Source organism: Notamacropus eugenii, chromosome 5, assembly GCF_028372415.1.
Source record: "Notamacropus eugenii isolate mMacEug1 chromosome 5, mMacEug1.pri_v2, whole genome shotgun sequence".
Classification (NCBI taxonomy): Eukaryota; Metazoa; Chordata; class Mammalia; order Diprotodontia; family Macropodidae; genus Notamacropus; species Notamacropus eugenii.
Genome location: NC_092876.1, coordinates 6,123,868 through 6,143,998, shown reverse-complemented (window position 1 = coordinate 6,143,998; position 20,131 = coordinate 6,123,868). Strand labels below are relative to the sequence as shown.

Here is a 20,131-nt window from a genome sequence, read left to right as displayed (position 1 = left end):
CTGGCCTAGTTCCTGAAACATGTCTTCTTGGGGACCAGCTACATTCCCAGATTAGACAGCTTAATTCTTAATGTGTTATACATTCCCATTAAACTCATACAAGGGATATGGAAGATCTTTCCTGTTAGAATTTATTCTTCACTCCCCCAGGCCCCCAGCCAGCACCCCAGGCTGTGTTACTTTATCCCAAAAGGATCTGGGTGTTCTGAAGGATGCCATTGACTTCATGGAACGTTTCAGTCAGAATTGTTTCCTAATATAAACCAACAAATTCAAAGCTAAGCTGTGAACTCAATTACTGAGGTTTTAGAGATGGTAGCACCACCTATCTGGTGGAAAGCATGCCCTTTATTGTCCAGGGAGAATCACTGAGGTGCCAGAAGCAGGGTCCCATGAAGTTTCCCATCCAATAGAATTACTGATCATCCAACAGCATTCATGACCTTTACTTGAGGGAACGAAGTGCTAGCTCCCCAACTGGGGCATCCTTCAAGTGCACCATGTTAGTATAAGGCCCCAGAATGTCTGGAACCCAGAGCAGGGATCACTAGGGAGTGACAGTGACTGTCATGCAGCCAGATTCAATGCCACCTTCTAAATGGGGACCCAGACACCCACTTCCCAAGACCAAAGCCCTATTTAGTCATGGCAGGAGCCTGGAGGGTAGGCACCTAGATCCATGATCTGTAACTGGTAGACTCTTGTGGTTCAGTCACCATTTGCTGAGATGAAGACCCATCCTCTCTGTGCCATCACCCCAGCTCCCTCTGTGGTCACTGCTGTCCTGACCCTCCACAGTCCATACCTTCTGATGTCCCTGTCCCCAGCTCCCTTGGGAGTCCATGTTTTTTGGCAAGCTTTCTCCTCCCCACATGCCATCTTCAGTTACTCCTAGAGAGCTCCTGGAGACAGGACCAACAGAGAGAGCTCCCACCGCTCCCCGCCCCACCCCGGCCTCCTGCCACTGTCCATCTGCTGCCATTAATCTGCAGCCTTCCTCCTTTCAAGTTTCAATCCATTCATCTATACCAGCTCATGTTGCTGTGCTGTAGAGGTAGCTATGGTGTGCCACAGGGCACAGAGTCAGGAAGCCCTGAGTTCACATCTGGCCTCAGACACTTACCAGCTGTGTGAACTTGGGCAAGTCACAGAACTCATTTGCCTCAGTTTCCCCACCTCAGTTATCCCTAGTACAATGGGGATAATCATGGTAGCCCCCAGGACCCCAAATACCAAAAAGAGAGAATTTCTCTGCTGCCCTCCCCTGCCCCCAGTAGCTTGAAAAGCACTTAGAATAATGCCTGGCACAGAATTGGTGCTTAAATAATCCTTCCTTCCTTCCTTCCATCTTACCTTCCTCCCTCCCACTCTTTCCCAGCACTGCCTGCCGTGAGCTGCCCCTCCACCTCCCCTGCCCCCAATGTCACCCTGCTTATTCCCAAGCCAGGCCTTGTGGCTGCTCAGCTCTTGAATCTCACAGCATTTTGGTTGATTGTTGGTTCTTGTCCTTAGTTCTTGAAGAGGACCCAAATGACATGACTGTGCTAGAGTCATGTTTGACTGTGTCCAGCTTGGCTGATCAGACCAATGCGAGCTCAGAATGCTCTACCATAGGTCGCACACAAATAATCCCTGTGGATGTTTGGGGTGGATTTGGGGAGGGACTGTGTATCTCATATTTCTTTTGAGCTATTGCAATTCTGGTTTGTTCACAAAGTGCAGCACCTTCTCTGATGAGAGCACGCCATGCTGAGTAGTCCTCTGCCAGTGTCTCTCATCTCACAAATCAATCCCAGAGTTCTTCAGAGAGACCTCGAGAGTGTCCTTGTATCATTTATGACCACCATGTGAGCACTTGCCCTGTGTGAATTCTCCATAAAACAGTCTTTTTGGCAATCTAGGTTTTGCATTCCAACAACGTGGCCAGCCTGTTGGAGTTGCACTGTCTGAAGCATAGTTTGAATGCTTGACAGTTTAGTTCAAGCAAGGACCTCAGTGTCTGGTATCTTATCCTGCGAGGTGATCTTCAGAATCTTCTTAAGATTCCTGAAATTCAAATGGAATTGATTCAGTTTCCTGGCATGGCGCTGGTAGACTGTCCATGTTGTGCAAGCATACAGCAATGAGGTCAGCACAACAGCTCTGTAGACCTTCAGTTTGGTAGTCAGTCTAATACCTCTTCTCTCCCATACTTTCTTTTAGAGATTCCCAAACACTGAGCTAGCTCTGGCAATGTGTGCATCAACCTCATTATCAGTGTATACATCCCTGGAAAGTACACTCCCAAGATAAGTGAACTTATCCACAGTATTCAAAACTTCTCCATGTGCTGTAACCGATGGTTCCACATATGGATGGTGTGGTGGTGGCTGATGGAGCACCTGTGTTTTCTTGGTGTTATTAGGCCAAAATTAGCACAGGTAGCAGAGAATTGATCTGTACTTTGTGGCATCTCAGCTGCAGAGGCTGCCTTGAGTACACGATCATCCACAAACAGAAAATCATGCACCAACACTCCCTCCACTTTGGTCTTGGCTTGTAGCCTTTTCTAGTTGAATTTACCAGTCAGTGCCATAGCTGACCTTGATGCCGTGTTCTTCCTCATTGGCGGCATTTAGCAGCATGGCTGAAAGCATCATGCTAGAAAGCATGGGAGCAAGCACACAGCTTTGTTTTACTCCATTGATGACTAGGAAAACTTGAGAGCATCATCCATTGCCTAGAACTCAGGCAATCATGCTGTTGTGAAATTAATGTACAATACTGGTGAACCTCTGGGCAACCAAATTTTGACATAATTTTCCATAAGCCCTCATGACTGACAGTATCAAAGGCCCTGGTCAGATCTACATTGTATGGAGACCTCTGTTCTTCTTCTGGCCTTTTTCTTGGAGTTGTTGGGCAGCAAACACCATATCGACCATTCCTCAGCTCTTTCTGAAGCCACACTGGCTCTCAGGTATACGACCATCTTCCAGGTGAAGCATCAGCCTGTTAAGGAGGACACTAGCAAGAATCTGTACAGCAATGACTAAGAGAGTCATTCTCCCCATTCCCTGCCATGATTGTCACAGGACAGTCTATTCCCTTTACCTTTATAGAGATGGACAATGGAGGCATCCTTGAACTGGGGATAACCTTCCTCCTGCCATATAATGTGGACTATTTCAGTCAGCTTTTGTATGAGCAATGGTCCCCCTACCTTGTAAATCTCACCTGGGATAGAATCAGCACCAGGTGCTTTGCCACATGAAAGGAGCCTAATGGCCCTCAAAACCTCTTCTTCAGTTGGAAGTTCAGCTAAGGAGGGATTGACTTCAACCTGAGATAAATGGTCAATGGCCTCAGCATTGATTGATGATGGTCTGTTGAGAACACTGGAAGTGTTCAGCCCATCTCTCTAGGATCGTGTCCTTATCACCAATCAATGTGGATCCATCAGCACTGAGTAGTTGTGATGCACTGTAGGTTTTGGTCCATAAATAGCTTTCAGGGAATCATAAAAACACTTTTGATTATTATTATCAGCACAAAACTGAATTTCATCTTCCTTCTTCCTGAGCCAGGAATCCTTCATCTCTCTAAACTTCACTTGTACTTTACTTTTGATGGAATTAAATACTGCCTTCTTAGAGATGGATGAACTATCCTGCTGGTAAATCCTGTAGAGTTCTCGTTTTTCATTTAGCAGCTTCTGAATTTCCCCATCATTTTCATCAAACCAGTCTTGGAATTTATGAGTATTCTGACCCAGATGAGCAAATGCAGTGTTGTACACCAAATCTCTGAAAACTGCCCACTCCTTTTTTGCCCTACTGTTGCCAGCTATGTGTTGGCTCAACTTCCCCTCCAAATTAGCAACAAACTGTTCATGCTTGGAGAAGCACTCTAATCTCTTGACATTAAGTCTTCTAGTTATTTTGCCTTGGAGCCACCACTTTTGTTGAATGTGAAGATTTAGCTTGGAGAGGATAAGTCTGTGATCGGTTCGGCACTTTGTACCACACATTGCCTTCGTCACTCTCACATCTTGTCTGTTACTTCTCCTTAGAATCACAGTCTGTTAAATACCAGTGTTTGCTGCAAGGGTGCATCCATGAAGTTTTATTGCATTTAGGTAAGTAGTGTTGGTGATGAGAAGGTCATGAGCTGCACAAGTCTTCAGTATTAAGTGACCATTGCTGTTGCTGTTTCCCCCTCCATTCTTCCCTAGGACGCCCTGCCAAGTCTGGTAGTCTGAACCTACTTTAGCATTAAAGTCACCCAGATCTATAAGCTTGTCCTCTTTCGGCACCTTGATGATGAGGGTCTCCAGTTCTCCATAAAATTTTTCTTTAACCTCTCAGTGTTTGTCATGGTGGGAACGTAGGCACTGATGATGGTGGCGTGACGTTTTCCTGCGAGTGGCAATCACATTGTCATGAGCCTGTCATTCACTCCTTTTGCCAGGCATACAAGCTTGTTGACTTGAATTGTTTTGATTGCAAAACCTACACCAGCTTCACGGCGCTCCCCTTCACTGTGACCACTCCAGCAAAATGTGTCCAGCTCCGACTTCAGTAAGCTGGCCTTCATTTGCCAGCCTCGTTTCACTCAAGGCTGCTTTTTCAATGTAATACCTACTGAGTTCTCCCATAACAAGAACTGTTTGTCTTTCAGGTCTACTGGATTTTATATAGTCTATAAGGGTGTGCACATTCCATGTGCTGATGGTGAGTGGAATCATCTTTGCAGAAATTTTTGTATTTGTGCGTATGTGTTTTGACCACAGGGTGCGGTCCCTGCTTTGTGCAGTAATCAGACCAGAGTTGGGTAAGCAGAAAATGTTTAGGGAACCTTTTCTAGCCCCCTTCCTCACAGCAGGAGGTGAGCAGTACAGTCCTTAAAAGGCTGCTCAGACACCCCGGGGGCTGCCGAGTCCTACTGCTGCTTCCAGTGAGAAACGACCCTATGGCCTGGGCTGCCCGTGTGCAGGGTTGTGACTACAGCTCCCAGTGTATCTGCCCTGGCTGCTTCATCACTAACCTGTCGCCAGAGGACTTTGAGATGAGTAAGAATGGTAAAACGGCATGGGTGATGTCATTTGATTCATACGTAAACGGTATTTAAGTGAGGCAGAGTTGCACAAAGTTGTCCCCCTCACTCTCTCTTCCAGAGTCCACAGCATTTGAGAGAAACTCCATGACCATCTAGTCCTTCTAACCCCTGACAAAGAATTTCTACTAAAGCAGCATGGATGAAAATGACGATGATTGTAATGAGAATGTGGGGGGAGGGAGTGAACCCCCCTGTGTATATGCCCCCCGTGAGCCAGGCACTGTGCTCAGCACTTTACAAGCATGATCTCATTTGACCCTCAGAGCAACCTGAGAAGTGCTATTTTCATTCCCTTTTTATAGCTGAAGAAACTGAGTCCAACAGAGGCTAAATGACTTGCCCTGGGTCACACAGCTAATAAATGTCTGAGGTTGGATTTGAATTTGGCTCTTTGCGATTCCAAGTCTAAGTGCTGACAAGTGAGACTTGAGTGCCTGCTTGAAGAGACTACCTCTGTCTCTTTGTAGCCCTTTCCACTTTTGTATAACTTAATTATTCAGAATTTGCCTGACATCGAGATCAAACTGGCCTCATTGCATTTGCCCTCTACCTCTTCATTCTTTGCGTGCAGTGACAGGAGAACAAAGTTCACCCCTCTTCCTCATGATGGCCCTGAGGACACCTGAGGACACCTGTCACACCTGTCACACCTTCCCCCTCCCCTTGTCTCCTATTCCCAATGCTTCACATCCCCATGTCTTTAGTTTGTTCTCCTGTGGAATGTGTGCAAGGTCCTTCTTTATCCTCCTTACTTACCTGAGGGAGCTGTACAGCAATCCTTCCAGAACCAAACCCAGGACTTTAGATAGGACCTGACCAGGGCAGAGGACTGAGGAGCCATGCCTTTCCTGGGTCTGGAAGTTCCTCCTTCCTCAGTTCCATGCATGCCTTTTTTTAAAATCACCTTCACATCCCTCCTATTCTCATGCAGATTGCCACCTCTTATAACAAAAAATGAGACAGAAGACAAATCAGCAGAACTGACCCATTCTCTATGAAATTCTCCTACCTGCCCCCCCAGCCTCTGCCAAAAATGGAGAGAGGCATATCCGTATGGCTCTTCACTGGGGCTGCCCTTGGTCCTATTTTGTAGCATTCCAGTGTGGCTTTGTCATCATTCTTAACACTTTCATTGTCATTTAAGAAAAATTTATTGTAGGGACAAAGTGTTAAAAAAAATCAATAAAGGAAAATATAAGCCTGACAGTCATCATTTTATATGCAAAAAAAAATGGCATTTAAAAAGTTTGAGGGACATCATTTCTGGTAATTTAAGAACTTTGTTAATGATGTCAGCATTCTAATAAAAGGAGGTCAATGGCCCTCTTTAGTGCCAAAGACAGTCATGGTGTTAGGACCACAGTTCATATGCCCTTTAGAAAAGATGTGTTCCCAAGGGTGACAATCAGCTGACTGGTAAGTTTACAGAGAGAAGTGAACCTGCTTCAATGAGGGGCTGAGAGTGACATCATGTCACTCTTGGCCAGAGAGACTATCCCTGTAATCAGGCCACCTTCAGCCTTGGACAGTCTAGACCAAGAATCCATATCCCTCACTGAACCCTGAGCTAGTTCCATGGAGTAGCAATCTCCAGAATGAGGAAAATGTTAATCCTGTCTTCCATCAGCTTTGCCCTTGAGAGATTGGATAAGAAAATAAAACAGGGAAAAAATAATTTTAATAATTGGCTATTAATATGGGAGAGAAATGATCATTTGTCTGAAAAATAAATGCCATAATTCATTCACCTAAAAGAGTCATGATGTGGCAGCGGCAATTTACCCCATTCTGTTTCTCCCTTTCTCCTCCCAATATATTCTTCTCTCACCCCTTACTTGTATTTTTTAGATATCATTCCTTCATATTCGAGTCACTCTGTGCCCTCTGTATATATACATACATACATATGTATGTATGTATGTATATATACATATATATGTGTGTGTATATATATATATATATATATATATATATATATATATATATATATATATATATATATATAGTTCCTCCCATTACCATAATACTGAGTCTGTCTATATACATAATTCTGCTAAATGTAGAACTGAAATAATTTAGAAAGTTGTCCAGCAGAGGGGAGAGCTGAAAAGGAGAAGTTACACATTTTATAGGGTTCAGACAAAAGAACAAGTAAACAGTAACTGACTAGTGTAAAGGGAGTTTCCAAATAAGACACATAAGGTGTACAATGGGAGAAAACTCCTTCCATTAGTTGGTTGGGGTCTGACTGGTTTCTGGTCAGCAGGACCTTGGTCCTGAGTTAAGCCTTCAATCTGATCTCTGAGCAGCAGGTCTGTTTCCTTGTTGCACAGAGCTAGGTTCCAACTGCATTATCATTTTTCCTCAGCTTCCCCATGGGCGTTAAAGCCCAACATTGCTAAGGCAGCAAAAGCACCATTGTAGACGCAGAGAGCTAGGCTAAGGCTTAACAACAACCCCTGTCTAGGGAGTCACTGCTCATCTCCTCTGGAGCTGGATAGAATTTGCCTAGGGGGTGTTTGGGAGTAGTGTAATGGGTAACTCCGAGTCAGAGGGATCATTTTGAGACTTGGACCAGGAAACAAGTGCACTACCCAGGGCAAGGAGGTTTCCCAGATATTGAAAGGACACACAGCCACAAATGTCACAGAAGTTAAAAAAAAAGAGAAATTCACAATCTCATGCTTCCTTCAATGTCATGAAAGTGGAACAAACTTGAAATCATAACCTCATATGTCCCTTAAGGAAAGGAACCTTGTTTAACAAACTCTGCAGGTAAACTATGTTATGTTACAAATTAAACTACATTTAATCAATTTATTTCATCTTGAGTTTTAGCTGTAGTATGGATCTGTCTGTTACTTGGAAACATTTTCCCTTGGAAATTCTGGAATAGGTCTCATTTCCAAGGCAGTTCTAGAAGGATGTTCCTCTTAAATTTGGTTTTCTAGTAACTAGTTCATGTGTAAACCAGCTCAGTTATAGAGTTAATCTTACATTTGCCTTCTTGTCATTGTTTTTGGTAGGAACATTTGAAAGCCAGTTATACATGAACACACATAAATATGTGTATATGTGTGTGTGTATGTATAAAAATATAAAATCTTAGTTCTTAGAGAAAACAGTTTTGTCACTTTTCTCCGAGTGAAGTTTACTACCCAATAAAATTGAAAACTTTTACATCTTCATCACATCACATTTTAGTCCTAACTGCCCTATCCTCATATTGAAGATATATATTGGGGCAGGTGGGTAGTGTAGTAGATAGAATCTCAAAGGAAGATCTGAGTTAAACTCTGGTCGTAGACACCAACTGTGTGACCCTGGGCAAGTCATTTAACCCTATTTGCCTCAGTTTCCTCATCTGTAAAATGAGCTAGAGAAGGAAATGGCAAACCACTCCAGTGTCCTTGCCAAGAAAATCTCAAATAGGGTCATGAAGCATTGGACGTTACTGAAAAACAATTGGCCAACAACATTATCCTCAAATTATCCAGAAAAAATGAGATTAAGGACCAAATCTTATACATGAATGTAACTATTAGTGACAACAAATTCAGAATACTAAAAGTAAAAATAGATCTTTCATACTTGCTTCCCATTATAGTAACTCAGAGATGTTGAGTATTGCAAAAACAGGATTTATTATATATGTATGTATGTGTGGGGGTATACACACACACACAGAGAGACACACTTCTACAATTCACCTGCCCTTGTTAAATACATTTGCTAGGAAGAGAAATGGTTATGATGATATTAAGATTCTCCCTTAAAGGGTAGAGCTTCTTTAACTTTGAATCCAGGTAGAAGTCATAGTTAACCTTTATTTTGGAAGAGCCAATTATGTAGCAAAGTCCCACATTTTTCACAGGGTACCTAAATACAATACAACTTCATGGATGCACCCTCAGGGCAAACATTGGCATTTAATAGACTGTCTCATTTTAAGGAGAAGAGACAGAATGTGAAAGTGACAAAGGTGATGTGTGGCATAGAGTGCTGGACTGATCATAAGCAGCCTCTCAAACCTAAATATTCACATTCAACAAAAGTGGCAGCCCAAAGGCAAGGTGACTACCAGAAGACAATGTCAACAGATTAGAGTGCTTCTCTAAGCATGAACAGGTTGTTGCCAACTTGGAGGGAAAGTTGAGCCAACACACAGTTGGCAACAGTGGAGCAGAAAAGGAGTGGGCAGGTTTCAGAGATTTGGTGTACAGCACTGCATTTGCTCATCTGGGTCAGAACACCCACAGATACCAAGACTGGTTTGAGGAAAATGATGGGGAAATTCAGAAGCTGCTAAATGAAAAATGAGAATTCCACAGGGTTTACCAGCAGGACAGTTCATCCATCTCTAAGAATGCAGCATTTCACTCTATCAAGAGCAAAGTACAAGCAAAGCTTAGAGAGATGCAGGATTCTTGGCTCAGTAAGAAGGCAGATGAAATTCAGTTTTACACTGATAGTAGCAATTGAAAGTGCTTTTGTGATGCCCTAAAGGCTATTTATGGGTCAAAGATATATGCTACATCTCAACTACTCTGCTGATGGAGCCACATTGATTAGTGATAAATATATGATCCTGGAGGGATGGGCTGAACACTTCCATAGCGTTCTAAACAGCCCATCATCAATCAATGCTGAAGTAATTGACTACATACCTAAGTTTGAAACCAATCCTTCTCTAGTCAAGTTTCCAACTGAAGATGAGGTTTTGGATGCCATTAGGCTCCTTTCATGTGGCAAAGTGTCTATTCCAGCTGAGATTTACAAGGCAGGAAGTTCATTGCTCATGCAAAAGCTGATTGAAATTTTCCAGGTTATATGGCAAGATGATGCCTCCATTGTCCATTTCCAGGTAAAAGAAATAGATTGCCCTGTGACCATCACAGCAAGGGTCCCTCTCTCTCCCCCCCGCCCCTTCCCCCAGTCATTGCTGGAAAGATTCTTGCCAGAATCTTCCTTCATGGGCTGATCCTCCACCTGATTGAGAGCCATTGAGCAGAAAGGGCCTAGGAGCACTCAATATGGTGTCCATTATGATCATGCAGCAGTTAGGTTGTTTTTTTGTGCTTTCCAGCTGCATTGTTGTAGTCATTGTATGGGGCAGCTAGGTGGTGCAGTGGATAGAGCACTGGTCCTGGAGTCAGGAAGACCTGAACTCCAGTCTGACTTCAGACACCTAATGGCTATGTGACCCTGGGCAAGTCACTTAACCCTATTTGCCCTAGTTTCTTCATCTATAAATGAGCTAGGGAAGGAGATGGCAAACTACTCCAGTTTCTTTCCCAAGAAAATCCCAAATGGGGCTATGAAGAGTCAGATGTGACTGAAATGACTGAACAGCAACAGAAGTTACCATGTGCATTATTTTCCTGGCTCCTCCATATGGGCCACTTTAAGCACAAGCTGTACTTTTGTTAGACCCCTGATTGTGTATTACAGTTGTTTCTGTGTTTGGCATGCCTCTGTACCCTCAAGTATATGCTGCTTGGAAGCAAGGGCTGTGTTTTCTTTAATGTTGTATTTCATTCCACTCCTAAAATAGTGTATGCACACATAGGTTTTTGATAAATATTTGTTCAAATAAATGGAGATAATTTTATTCTGTTCCCACAGAGTACAAAGGGAACAGTATCCCATGAGTCACAGCAGGGTCCTCTTTTTGAATGGAGAAGAAGAGTCATATTATAGTATACCACTTGGGGCATACTGGTTTTTTAAAAAAAATTTTTAAAAAAACAAATCTTCCCAGAACAGGGTGATGAGTAAGGAAGAATGATTACTTCAGTGTGGCTAATAAGGAATTAATGCTTTTAGTATGATTGTGATGTTAGAAGAGACAGACCATTGGTGTTGATTGATTGATTTGGTTCTTTGAGAGTAAAGGGCTTGATTTGCTAGGACACCACTTTGGGAGATGATTTTTCTAGATTAAATTCAGCAATAAAGAACAGTTTCCATTCTTTTGAGTCTAGTACAAAATGAGAGGTGGTATTTGTAGGGACTCAATAAATATCTGCCACGAAATGCTTAAAACTCACTTCTATAAGAAATATAATCATTTAATATCATTTTTGGACCTTAATAAGGGCCAGAATCTGAATTAATCAACCAGAAGAAGAGTCTGGACCTAGCAGCTTCTTTGTTCTCTAAAGTAAACTCAGAGAATACCTCTTCCTATGTCAACAAGACCAGATGGGACTGACTTAAGAGCATTTTTCCTCCATTTATGGCCATTAAGGATGAGACCCTTAACCTGAGACACCATCTTGAATAATGGAGCTTATCTTAATATTTTTTTATGGACATAAACTATGCTGTGGCATGTTAATGGTAAAGAAAACACAGATATCCTGGGTTGTATTTTCAATTGACTCTTTGTCAACTCCCTTATCTCATTGTATTAACCACCTTTTCAATTAAGATGGTTAAACGTATGTGGAGATCATAAATTTGAGTGATATAGAGACCCTGCATTGAGATTGTTCTAAAACATATTTAAGCTTGGTCATTCAGACAGTCAGAACTTATGTTTTGACTCCACGCAGCATGTATCTACTAACTTTGAGGGAATAAACAATATGAATTTATATATCACCTAGCCTGTTTGCCTTCTTTAACCAGACTTTCAGGTCAATAGAAGCTCTCTCCAAATTTCCTACTGCCAACTCCTTATCTCCCCCTGAGAATTATGAGAAGGTCCTTGGGTAAGAAGAGATGCGTTTCATGTTTCAGGAATTGGTGACATTCCAAGATGTGGCTGTGGACTTCACTCACGGGGAGTGGAGAAGGCTGGCACCTGCTCAGAAGGTCCTGTACAGGGAGGTGATGCTGGAGAACTTTGAGAACCTCGTCTCCCTGGGTAAGGACACCCCTCTCTCCCTTGAGACAGGCTGTGATCACTGGGGTGTCTCTGCTTCTTACTAGGTAAAAATGAGAGAATGTGACAGAAGAAGTATGCTGAGTGTGAGATTTTTGTGTAGTATCAGCTGGGGGAAAATTCTGGAAGCAACATTTTTGTTCTCTGTTCCCTGGTGAAAGATCTTGGCCTTTCACAAAGAGACATCCTGGGGCTTCATTGTCCTGGTCTTGAAGGTCTGGTTTCTCAACTCTTTGTTTCCCCAGGTCAAAGGTTCTTGTGTTCTGAAGATGTGAGGAGGTCCTCTCCTCTTGCTGCCAGTGAAGGGGCCAGTGTCTGAGTCTCAATTAGATCTTGGCTACATTCCCATAGAAGGGATGAGCTCTGTCCTCTTGGCCCTCTCAGCATGACCTCTTTTCCCTTGAGAGAGAATAGGACCAAGATGGGATTCTGAGTTGGTTTTCTGTCCCCAGAATATCTTCATTTCTGTCCCCATGATCAGGGCTTCCAGTTTTAAAACCAGATGTGATCTCTCGGTTGGAGAGAGGAGAAGCACCATGGATGCCCAGGGGAGAGATTCCAAGAGAACCTGACCCAGGTGAGTGTGTGACAGGGGAGTAGGCAGATGGGAGTCATGGTGAGTAGTAGCTGAAGTGGCAACCCCTTTGAAATGTTAGCCAGGGAGTTCTCTGCAAAGAGCCTTAGCCCATGGGCAAGGGATGAAACAAATGTGTATTTCTTGTTTCATACTTTATAACATTTGACCACTTATCTATTTAAGCTTCAATGTCCTGCCATGTGATAAGCTGAAGGAACAGGGCTCTTTAGTGTGCAAAAGGGAAGACTTATGGGAGGGAATGACAGCTGTCTTTTCACCCAACTAAATTAAGTCCACTCATTGCAACAATTGCAGTGAAGGTTCTCTGAGCTTGAGAAATTTAAAAATGCGACTTGATCACATCCCAGTGCTTTCATTTGGCTACAAATGCCTCCTTGAATGCCATTGTCGTTCATCCTTGTTCTCAAAGAAGACCAGTGACATCACGAGTGTAATGTCTTGACTTGCAAGTGAACTGGATTTAAGTGAGGCAGAGTTGTGTAGTCATCAGCCTCATGTTCTCCTCCAGTCATCATGAGTCCAGTGGCAAGACAAGTCCGGATGACTGGTTATGGGGCAGGGTGCAGTGGGTGACCTTGGCCTTTTTAGACTAAGTTCTTTCCCAGGTCTCTGTTTGTCTGAGGTAATACTTATGCAATGACTAAGGGCTAGGTAAGAATTGGCCAAAAAATGGCCTATTTTATTATCACACAAATATCAATCTGGAAGGGAAAGACCCTCAGAGTTTCTGACCTGAACGGAAAACAGTTGCTATTTATACTCATTCTAAACCCTGGGTAACGGAAGCTTGGGCTGGGGCCTATTATTGACCGTTCAATGAAAGCCAAAGTGATTTGGGTTTCAAGGTGTAATCTAGTCACTATTGGAATCACAATAGGCTTTTTTAAAAGCCTGGGTTTTTTTCAATGCTCAGTTTCAAGAAATCATAAATGAAAACAGTGCAGGACAAAGAATAAATTGTCCCCGCTTTTTGAAAAATAGAGAAATTTAAAAAATAATCTAGCCCCTAAACCCCAAGATATCTTACTGAATACAAGTGACCAAAAGGTATATTCCTTTGGACATAGTACCCCCATGTAAGGGTGTGACTCCCCATGTGGAGAAGGGGCCACATGCAGCCAGGGAAAAAGAAGATGAGGAAGAGAATTCTTCTACTACTACTACTACTACTACTACTACTACTACTGCTACTACTGCTACTACTGTTACTACTGCTACTACTGCTACTGCTACTACTGCTACTGCTACTGCTACTACTATTCCTGCTACTACTACTGGCCCCAGTACTACTCACAGAATGTTGTTCATCATTCTCAAAGAAGACCAACAGTGTTTTGAGGGTGATGTCTTGATTTGTGAGGGACAAGAGTCAGGACAGTGAGCGATGGCTGTCTGTGAATGACTGACTGTGTGGTAATCTACAGTGAAGAGAGGAGAAGGAAGCCTACAAGGAAAACTCACACATCCAAAAGAGAGTTATTGACAGATATTCTTTACATCTGGCTAGAGTCAGGAATGGAATGTGACAAGGCTCCAGATGTGTGTCCAGGTTGGGTGGGTTCACCCAGATCTGTCATGCTCCTTGTTGCTCTTTATGAAATGTCACCTCATGTATACCCTGCCTTTTTCATGTCCAGCTCTGAGACTAGTAGTTAAATTAAGCCTACAGTTCTTGGAAAGGACATGCGTCAGTCAATTTCTCTTATGGCTCACCTGCCATCCATATAATGTGTCAGGGATGGCCTCCCCATTGCTCCCCCTTCCCTATACATACAAGCTGCTTGAAGGCAGATGCTATCTTGGGTTTTTTTGTTTTTTTTTTGTAATTTGAGTCCCAGCACTGTACTTGAAATATATAGACATGCTTTCTCCAATTCATTGTTTAGTCATCTTGGCTTTCAACTTCCCTTATCAGTGTTTTGTGCTTTGCATTTTAGTCCTCATTCTTCTTAATGAAATAAATTGAATCTCAAACCTAATGTAAAAGTTTTCCTTTTCCTAGCACAAATAGCAGTGAATATTACCATATGTTTTCCTTTAGGCTCCCTTTGTCAGAAAAGGCAGTGTATCCCTGAGGACCAATCTGTGAATCAAGGCATTTGTGTGAAAGCATCTGCTAAGGGAAGACTGCAAAAGGTTGGTCCCTGAGATTGCCAAATGGGAGAAGCTGGGATTTGTAAGGTCAGGTTAGAGAAGGGAGGGGAGGAAGGAGTGGATCAGATGGCCCAGATGAGTTTTAATAAATTTTAATAAGATGGGTTTAATGAATTTGATAGGCATTTCAGTGTGGGATCATCAGTCCTTGATCCTTACACTCAAAGAGTTTCACAGGAGTTGCTACAGGAAAAAGTAACCATAAATAAGATATGTTCAGAATGTGCTGCAAAGTCTTCAGATTAAACTACCTGTAATAGAGTATCCTTGGAGACGATGCTTTGTAGAGAAAAGATACGTAGAAGTCTCTTATATCACTATTTGGACTATCTTCTATTTCATTCTTAAATACCAGAGAAAAGCAGGATGAACATAATTAACTAATTCCACATAATTAATGTGGAAAAGCCTTAAGGAAAAAAATTCTTATAATTTGAATACATATTGGAGAGAAACCCTAAATGTTAAATAAATATATAAAAGTCTTTATTCAGTAGGGAAGCCTTCATGTTTATTAGAGAGTTCAAACTTGAGAGAAATCATGTGAAAATGGCTAATTCAGGCATGCCTTCAGTAATAATTCTTGTCTTCTTTTACAGCTGACGATTCACACTGGCAAGAAATGCTATAAATTCAACAAAGGTGGGGAAGCCTTCAGCCACAATGCACCCCTTATGCAGAGAATTAATATTGGTGATAACTCAAAAGAATGTGGAAAAGCAGTTCAGCAGTTAGGAAGCCCTGATGATCAGAAAATTCAGGCTAAAAATAAACTACATCTTTCTGATGAGTTCAGGAAAACTTTTACTATACATCAGAGAGTTCAAGTTGATGAGAAAACCTTTGATTGTAATGAATGTGGCAAAGACTTTGAAGGGAGTTATAAACTAAATGACCATCAGAGAATTCATACTGGAGAGAAACCCTTTGAGTGCAATGAATGTGGGAAAAACTTCAGCCTGAGATCCTCACTTATTTTACATTGGAGAATTCACACTGGAAAGAAACCCTTTGAATGTAATGTGTGTAGGAAAGGCTTCCATTACAAATCTCACCTTATCCTACATCAGAGAATTCATACACAAGAAAAACCCTTTGAATGTAATGAATGTGGAAAAACCTTCAGATGGAAGAATCAGCTTGATAAGCACAAGAGAATTCATGTTGGAGAAAATCATTTGGAATCTGATAACTGTGGAGAAGAATTTAGCCAAAGGCGAAATGTTGGTGAAAATAGAATAATTCATACTAGAGAGAAGCCCTTTAAGTGTAGTGAATGTGGCAAAGCCTTTCCATGGAAGTGTAAACTTAATGAGCATCAGAGAATCCATAGTGGAGAGAAACCCTTTGGATGTAATGAATGTGGAAAAAACTTCCGCCTGAGATCATCACTTATTTTACATCAGAGCATTCATACTGGAGAGAAACCCTTTGGGTGCAGTGAATGTGGGAAAGCTTTCCACAACAAATCTCAGCTTACAGTACATCAGAGACTTCATACTGGAGAGAAGACTTTTGAGTGTAATGAATGTGGGAAAATCTTCTACAATAAATATCACTATACTCAACACCAGAGAATTCATACAGGTGAGAAGCCCTTTGAGTGTATTGACTGTAGGAAAAAATTCAGCCTGAGGTCATCACTTATCAAGCATCAGAGAATTCATACTGGAGAGAAACCTTTTGAGTGTACTGAGTGTAGGAAGAATTTTAGTGAGAAATCATCACTTATTAAACATCAGAGAATTCATACTGGTGAGAAACCCTTTGAGTGTCTTGAATGTGGAAAGAAGTTTAGCTGGAGGCCATCACTTATTTCACATCAGAGAATTCATACTGGAGAGAAACCCTTTGAATGTGTTGAATGTGGGAAAAACTTCAGCCAACGGACATCGCTTACTCTTCATCAAAGAACTCATAGTAGAGAGAAGCATGTTAAATATAATAACTCTGGGAAAGACTTGACCCAAAAGGATCAACTTACTGAACATCAGAAAACTCATATTGGAGAAAAACCCTTTAAGTGTAATGAATGTGGAAAAAGCTTCAGCCTGAGATTGTCACTTGTAGCACATCAGGGAATTCATGCTGGAAAGAAACCCTTTGAATGTAATGAGTGCAAGAAAGTCTTCATGTGGAAGAGTCAATTGAACAAACACAAGAGAATTCACACAGGAAAGAAACCCTTCAAGTGTAATGAATGCCAAAAGTCTTTCCATGACAAATATCATCTTACTGTACATCAGAGAATTCATACTGGAGAGAAGCCCTTTAATTGTAATGAATGTGGAAGAAACTTTAGTGAGAGGTCATCACTTATAAAACATCAGAGAATTCATACTGGAGAGAAACCCTTTGAGTGTCATGAATGTGGGAAGAACTTTACTCAGAGATCATCACTAACTTCACATCAAGGGATTCATACTGGAGAGAAACCCTTTGAGTGCACTGAATGTGGGAAAGCCTTCCATTTCAAATCTCACTTTCTTGTGCATCAGAGAATTCACACTGGAGAGAAACCCTTTGTGTGTAATGAATGTGGGAAAAACTTTAGCCAGAAGTCAACACTAATTTCTCATCAAGGGATTCATAATGGAGACAAACCTTTTGAATGCACTGAATGTAGGAAAACCTTCTGTTTCAAATCTCACTTTACCATACATCAGAGAATTCATACTGGAAAGAAAACCTTTGAGTGTAATGAATGTGGGAAAGCCTTCTACAGCAAATCCCACCTTACTGTACATCAGAGAATTCATACTGGGGAGAAAACCTTTGAGTGTAATGAATGTGGGAAATCTTTCTACAGCAAATCTCACCTTACTGAACACCAGAGAATTCATACTGGAGTGAAACCCTTTGAGTGTAAGGAGTGTGGGAAAAGCTTTCGTCAGAGGTCATCATTTATTTCCCACAAGAGAATTCACACTGGAGAGAAACCCTTTGAATGTAATGAATGTGGGAAAAACTTTAGCAGAAGGTCATCACTTATTTCACATCAGAGAATTCACACTGGAGAGAAACCCTTTGAATGTCATGAATGTGGCAAAAACTTTAGTCGTAAAGCAACACTTATTTCACATCAGAGAATTCACACTGGAGAGAAACCATTTGAATGTCATGAATGTGGGAAGAACTTTAGCCAGAGGTCATCATTTATTTCACATCAGCGAATTCATACCAGTTAAAAAAACCCTTTGACTGTAATGAAGTTGGGAAAGCCTTTACCTAAAAGAACCATTTTCTTCAATATCAGAGAATTCATAGGGGGACAAACCCTTTTAATGTGAAGACTATGGGAAAAAAACCTTCATCCAGATAACATCACTTAGCTTCCATCAGACAATTACAGGGGAAAGAAGTGCTTTGAATGTAGTAACTATGAGAAAGCCTTCTCCTAGAAGGAACAATTTCCTTAATATATTTTTAAAATTCATATTAGAAACCCATTGTGCATATAGGATGTAAAAAAGAAATTCATCCATAATGCATTATTTAGTGGGCATGAAACAACTGATACAGGGAAGAATTCCTACTGTGCTTTAGGTAGGAAGGCTTTCTGATTTAAAATAAAACTTAGTAAACATAAGAAAATTCCTGCTGTAGTCTGTCTTTCATTATAATTGATGTGGGAAAGCCTTTAGACTTTCTTTATTCTTCATATTCTCAGAATTCTTGTATTTGAGATAAAATACACAAAAACAATGAATGCTGTCAAAACCTTCAGCTAGAGAGGACTTCATATTGTACACCAGGGAGTACGTAGTGATGAGAAACTATAAATGTAATGAAAGTCTATCAGTGTAATTAAAGTGAGAAAGTCTTTAACACTTATCAAACTTTTGGGATGTATTAGATAACTCACAAAGAAGAAAAAGTTCATGAATGCAAATGGCCATGGGAATATTGGGGTATAATTCATCATTAGATGTCAATGATTTCATGATGGCCTACAGCAATGAAACAGTGATAGGAAAGCAGTGGGATGGCCTGCCATTTGTTGGAGGGTCAAGATAATTGAGTTCTTCATCAGTAACAATATTTGTGATATTTAGAGAGAGAAATGACTGCATCTTCCATGGTTCCTCCTTGCTATAACTCCCTTTGCATGCCATCAGGGGGTAGCAGAGTTGCACAATTCAGTGAGAAAAGTTTGGCTGATGCAAGATGTTAAATAATAATTAAACTGTCTTTCAAAAATGTTTATTTAAAATATGTAAGATCTCTGCATTATGTCAATGTTTACACAGTGGTATTCATAAAACCAGAAGAAAGAAGTAGGTTGCAGCTGAATGAAACGATGGCTCCCGGGTACTCCAGGGAGAGGCAAAGAAGGATTTGGCAGAATGGGTTTTACCATATTCCCCAAAGCGGTAAGACATTACTTGTCTTATAGCAAGACTGGAAGGGTTGTTATCATCACTGGAAGGAACACCCATACTGATGAGATCAAAAATCCATATGAGCATTTGCAAATTAGCTTTTACGTCCCATTAACATGTTCTGATATTCAGAAATAAGAGCATAAGAAACTTCAACTCCAAACCTATAAACTGCCTTTGAAACAGTAATGATAAACACAGAAACACCTGTATTTGAGGGAGAATCCTTTCATTAAATATTTGCTTCCTCCATTTAAAAATTCATCTTTAGGATTAAATTTTATTGATGCTTCTTCTTTTTATATTGTGTTTATTTCTTGACAGAGCTCTCTATCTCCTCCCTATATCTTGTAAAGGTCTAACATACAGAATTACTAAGGGCCTAATGGAAAGTTATACCAGTGATACCCTTCTTCATTAAGTATATCATCAAAAGATGTAATTGGGTGTTTTTTGAGAAGGGAAACATAATGTTGATGCCAGAATGAAAAGATGGTCAAAATCTTTTCTAATCTAAGAAATTCTAAGAAACTGTCTCCTGCACTCGTTAAACTGGCAAAGATATTTCAAAGTGATAAAATTTAATGTTGTTATAGCTATGGCAAGAAACAGGCATGCTATTCATGTTATGAATTGTTTAAAAAACAATTTTACAAAAAAATTATTTGTGGTAAAACAACTGAATTCCACCCACCCCCCTTCTTATAACAGAGTATTTATTGATATCTATTGCTTTTAAGGGGGAGCTAGGTGGCACAGGCCAGTCCTGAAGTTAAGAAGACCCATCTTCCTATGTTCAAATCTAGCTTCAGAGGGGTAATGAGTATCTGTACCAGGGTGGTGGCGGTGTCAGAAGAAGGAAGGCAGCTTATAAAAAACATCTTAGGAAGGTAGAAATGACAGGACTTGATAATGAATTAAATATGGGGGGTCGGAGTTCTAAGAATGAGGAGTTAAAGATGACAGCTAAGTTTCAAGCCTAAGTGGCTAGAAGGATCACAGCACTCTCCA

The 20,131-nt window shown here is 41.1% G+C and overlaps 1 protein-coding gene and 1 long non-coding RNA gene across 8 annotated transcripts in view; both read left to right on the top strand.

The window, feature by feature from the left end:
* Positions 1–18,332, top strand: part of LOC140508223 (uncharacterized) — a 61,197-nt gene extending 42,865 nt beyond the window's left edge. For 3 of the 7 annotated variants that reach the window (XM_072616003.1, XM_072616001.1, XM_072616002.1), the window contains 4 exons: positions 11,842–11,968; positions 12,468–12,563; positions 14,626–14,720; positions 15,338–18,332. In XM_072616003.1, coding sequence (XP_072472104.1) covers positions 11,842–11,968; positions 12,468–12,563; positions 14,626–14,720; positions 15,338–17,926 — 2,907 coding nt within the window. In that variant the 3' untranslated portion in view covers positions 17,927–18,332. Of the gene's footprint in view, positions 1–4,051; positions 4,118–4,659; positions 4,713–11,841; positions 11,969–12,467; positions 12,564–14,625; positions 14,721–15,337 lie in introns of all 7 variants that reach the window. The other 4 variants (XM_072616005.1, XM_072616004.1, XM_072616006.1 and 1 more) reach the window with 3 other exon arrangements.
* On the top strand, positions 4,719–5,479 carry LOC140508238 (uncharacterized). Its single transcript, XR_011968353.1, has 2 exons — positions 4,719–5,050; positions 5,156–5,479. It is a non-coding gene; the product is annotated as an uncharacterized lncRNA (long non-coding RNA).
* Positions 18,333–20,131: the final 1,799 nt, after the last annotated feature.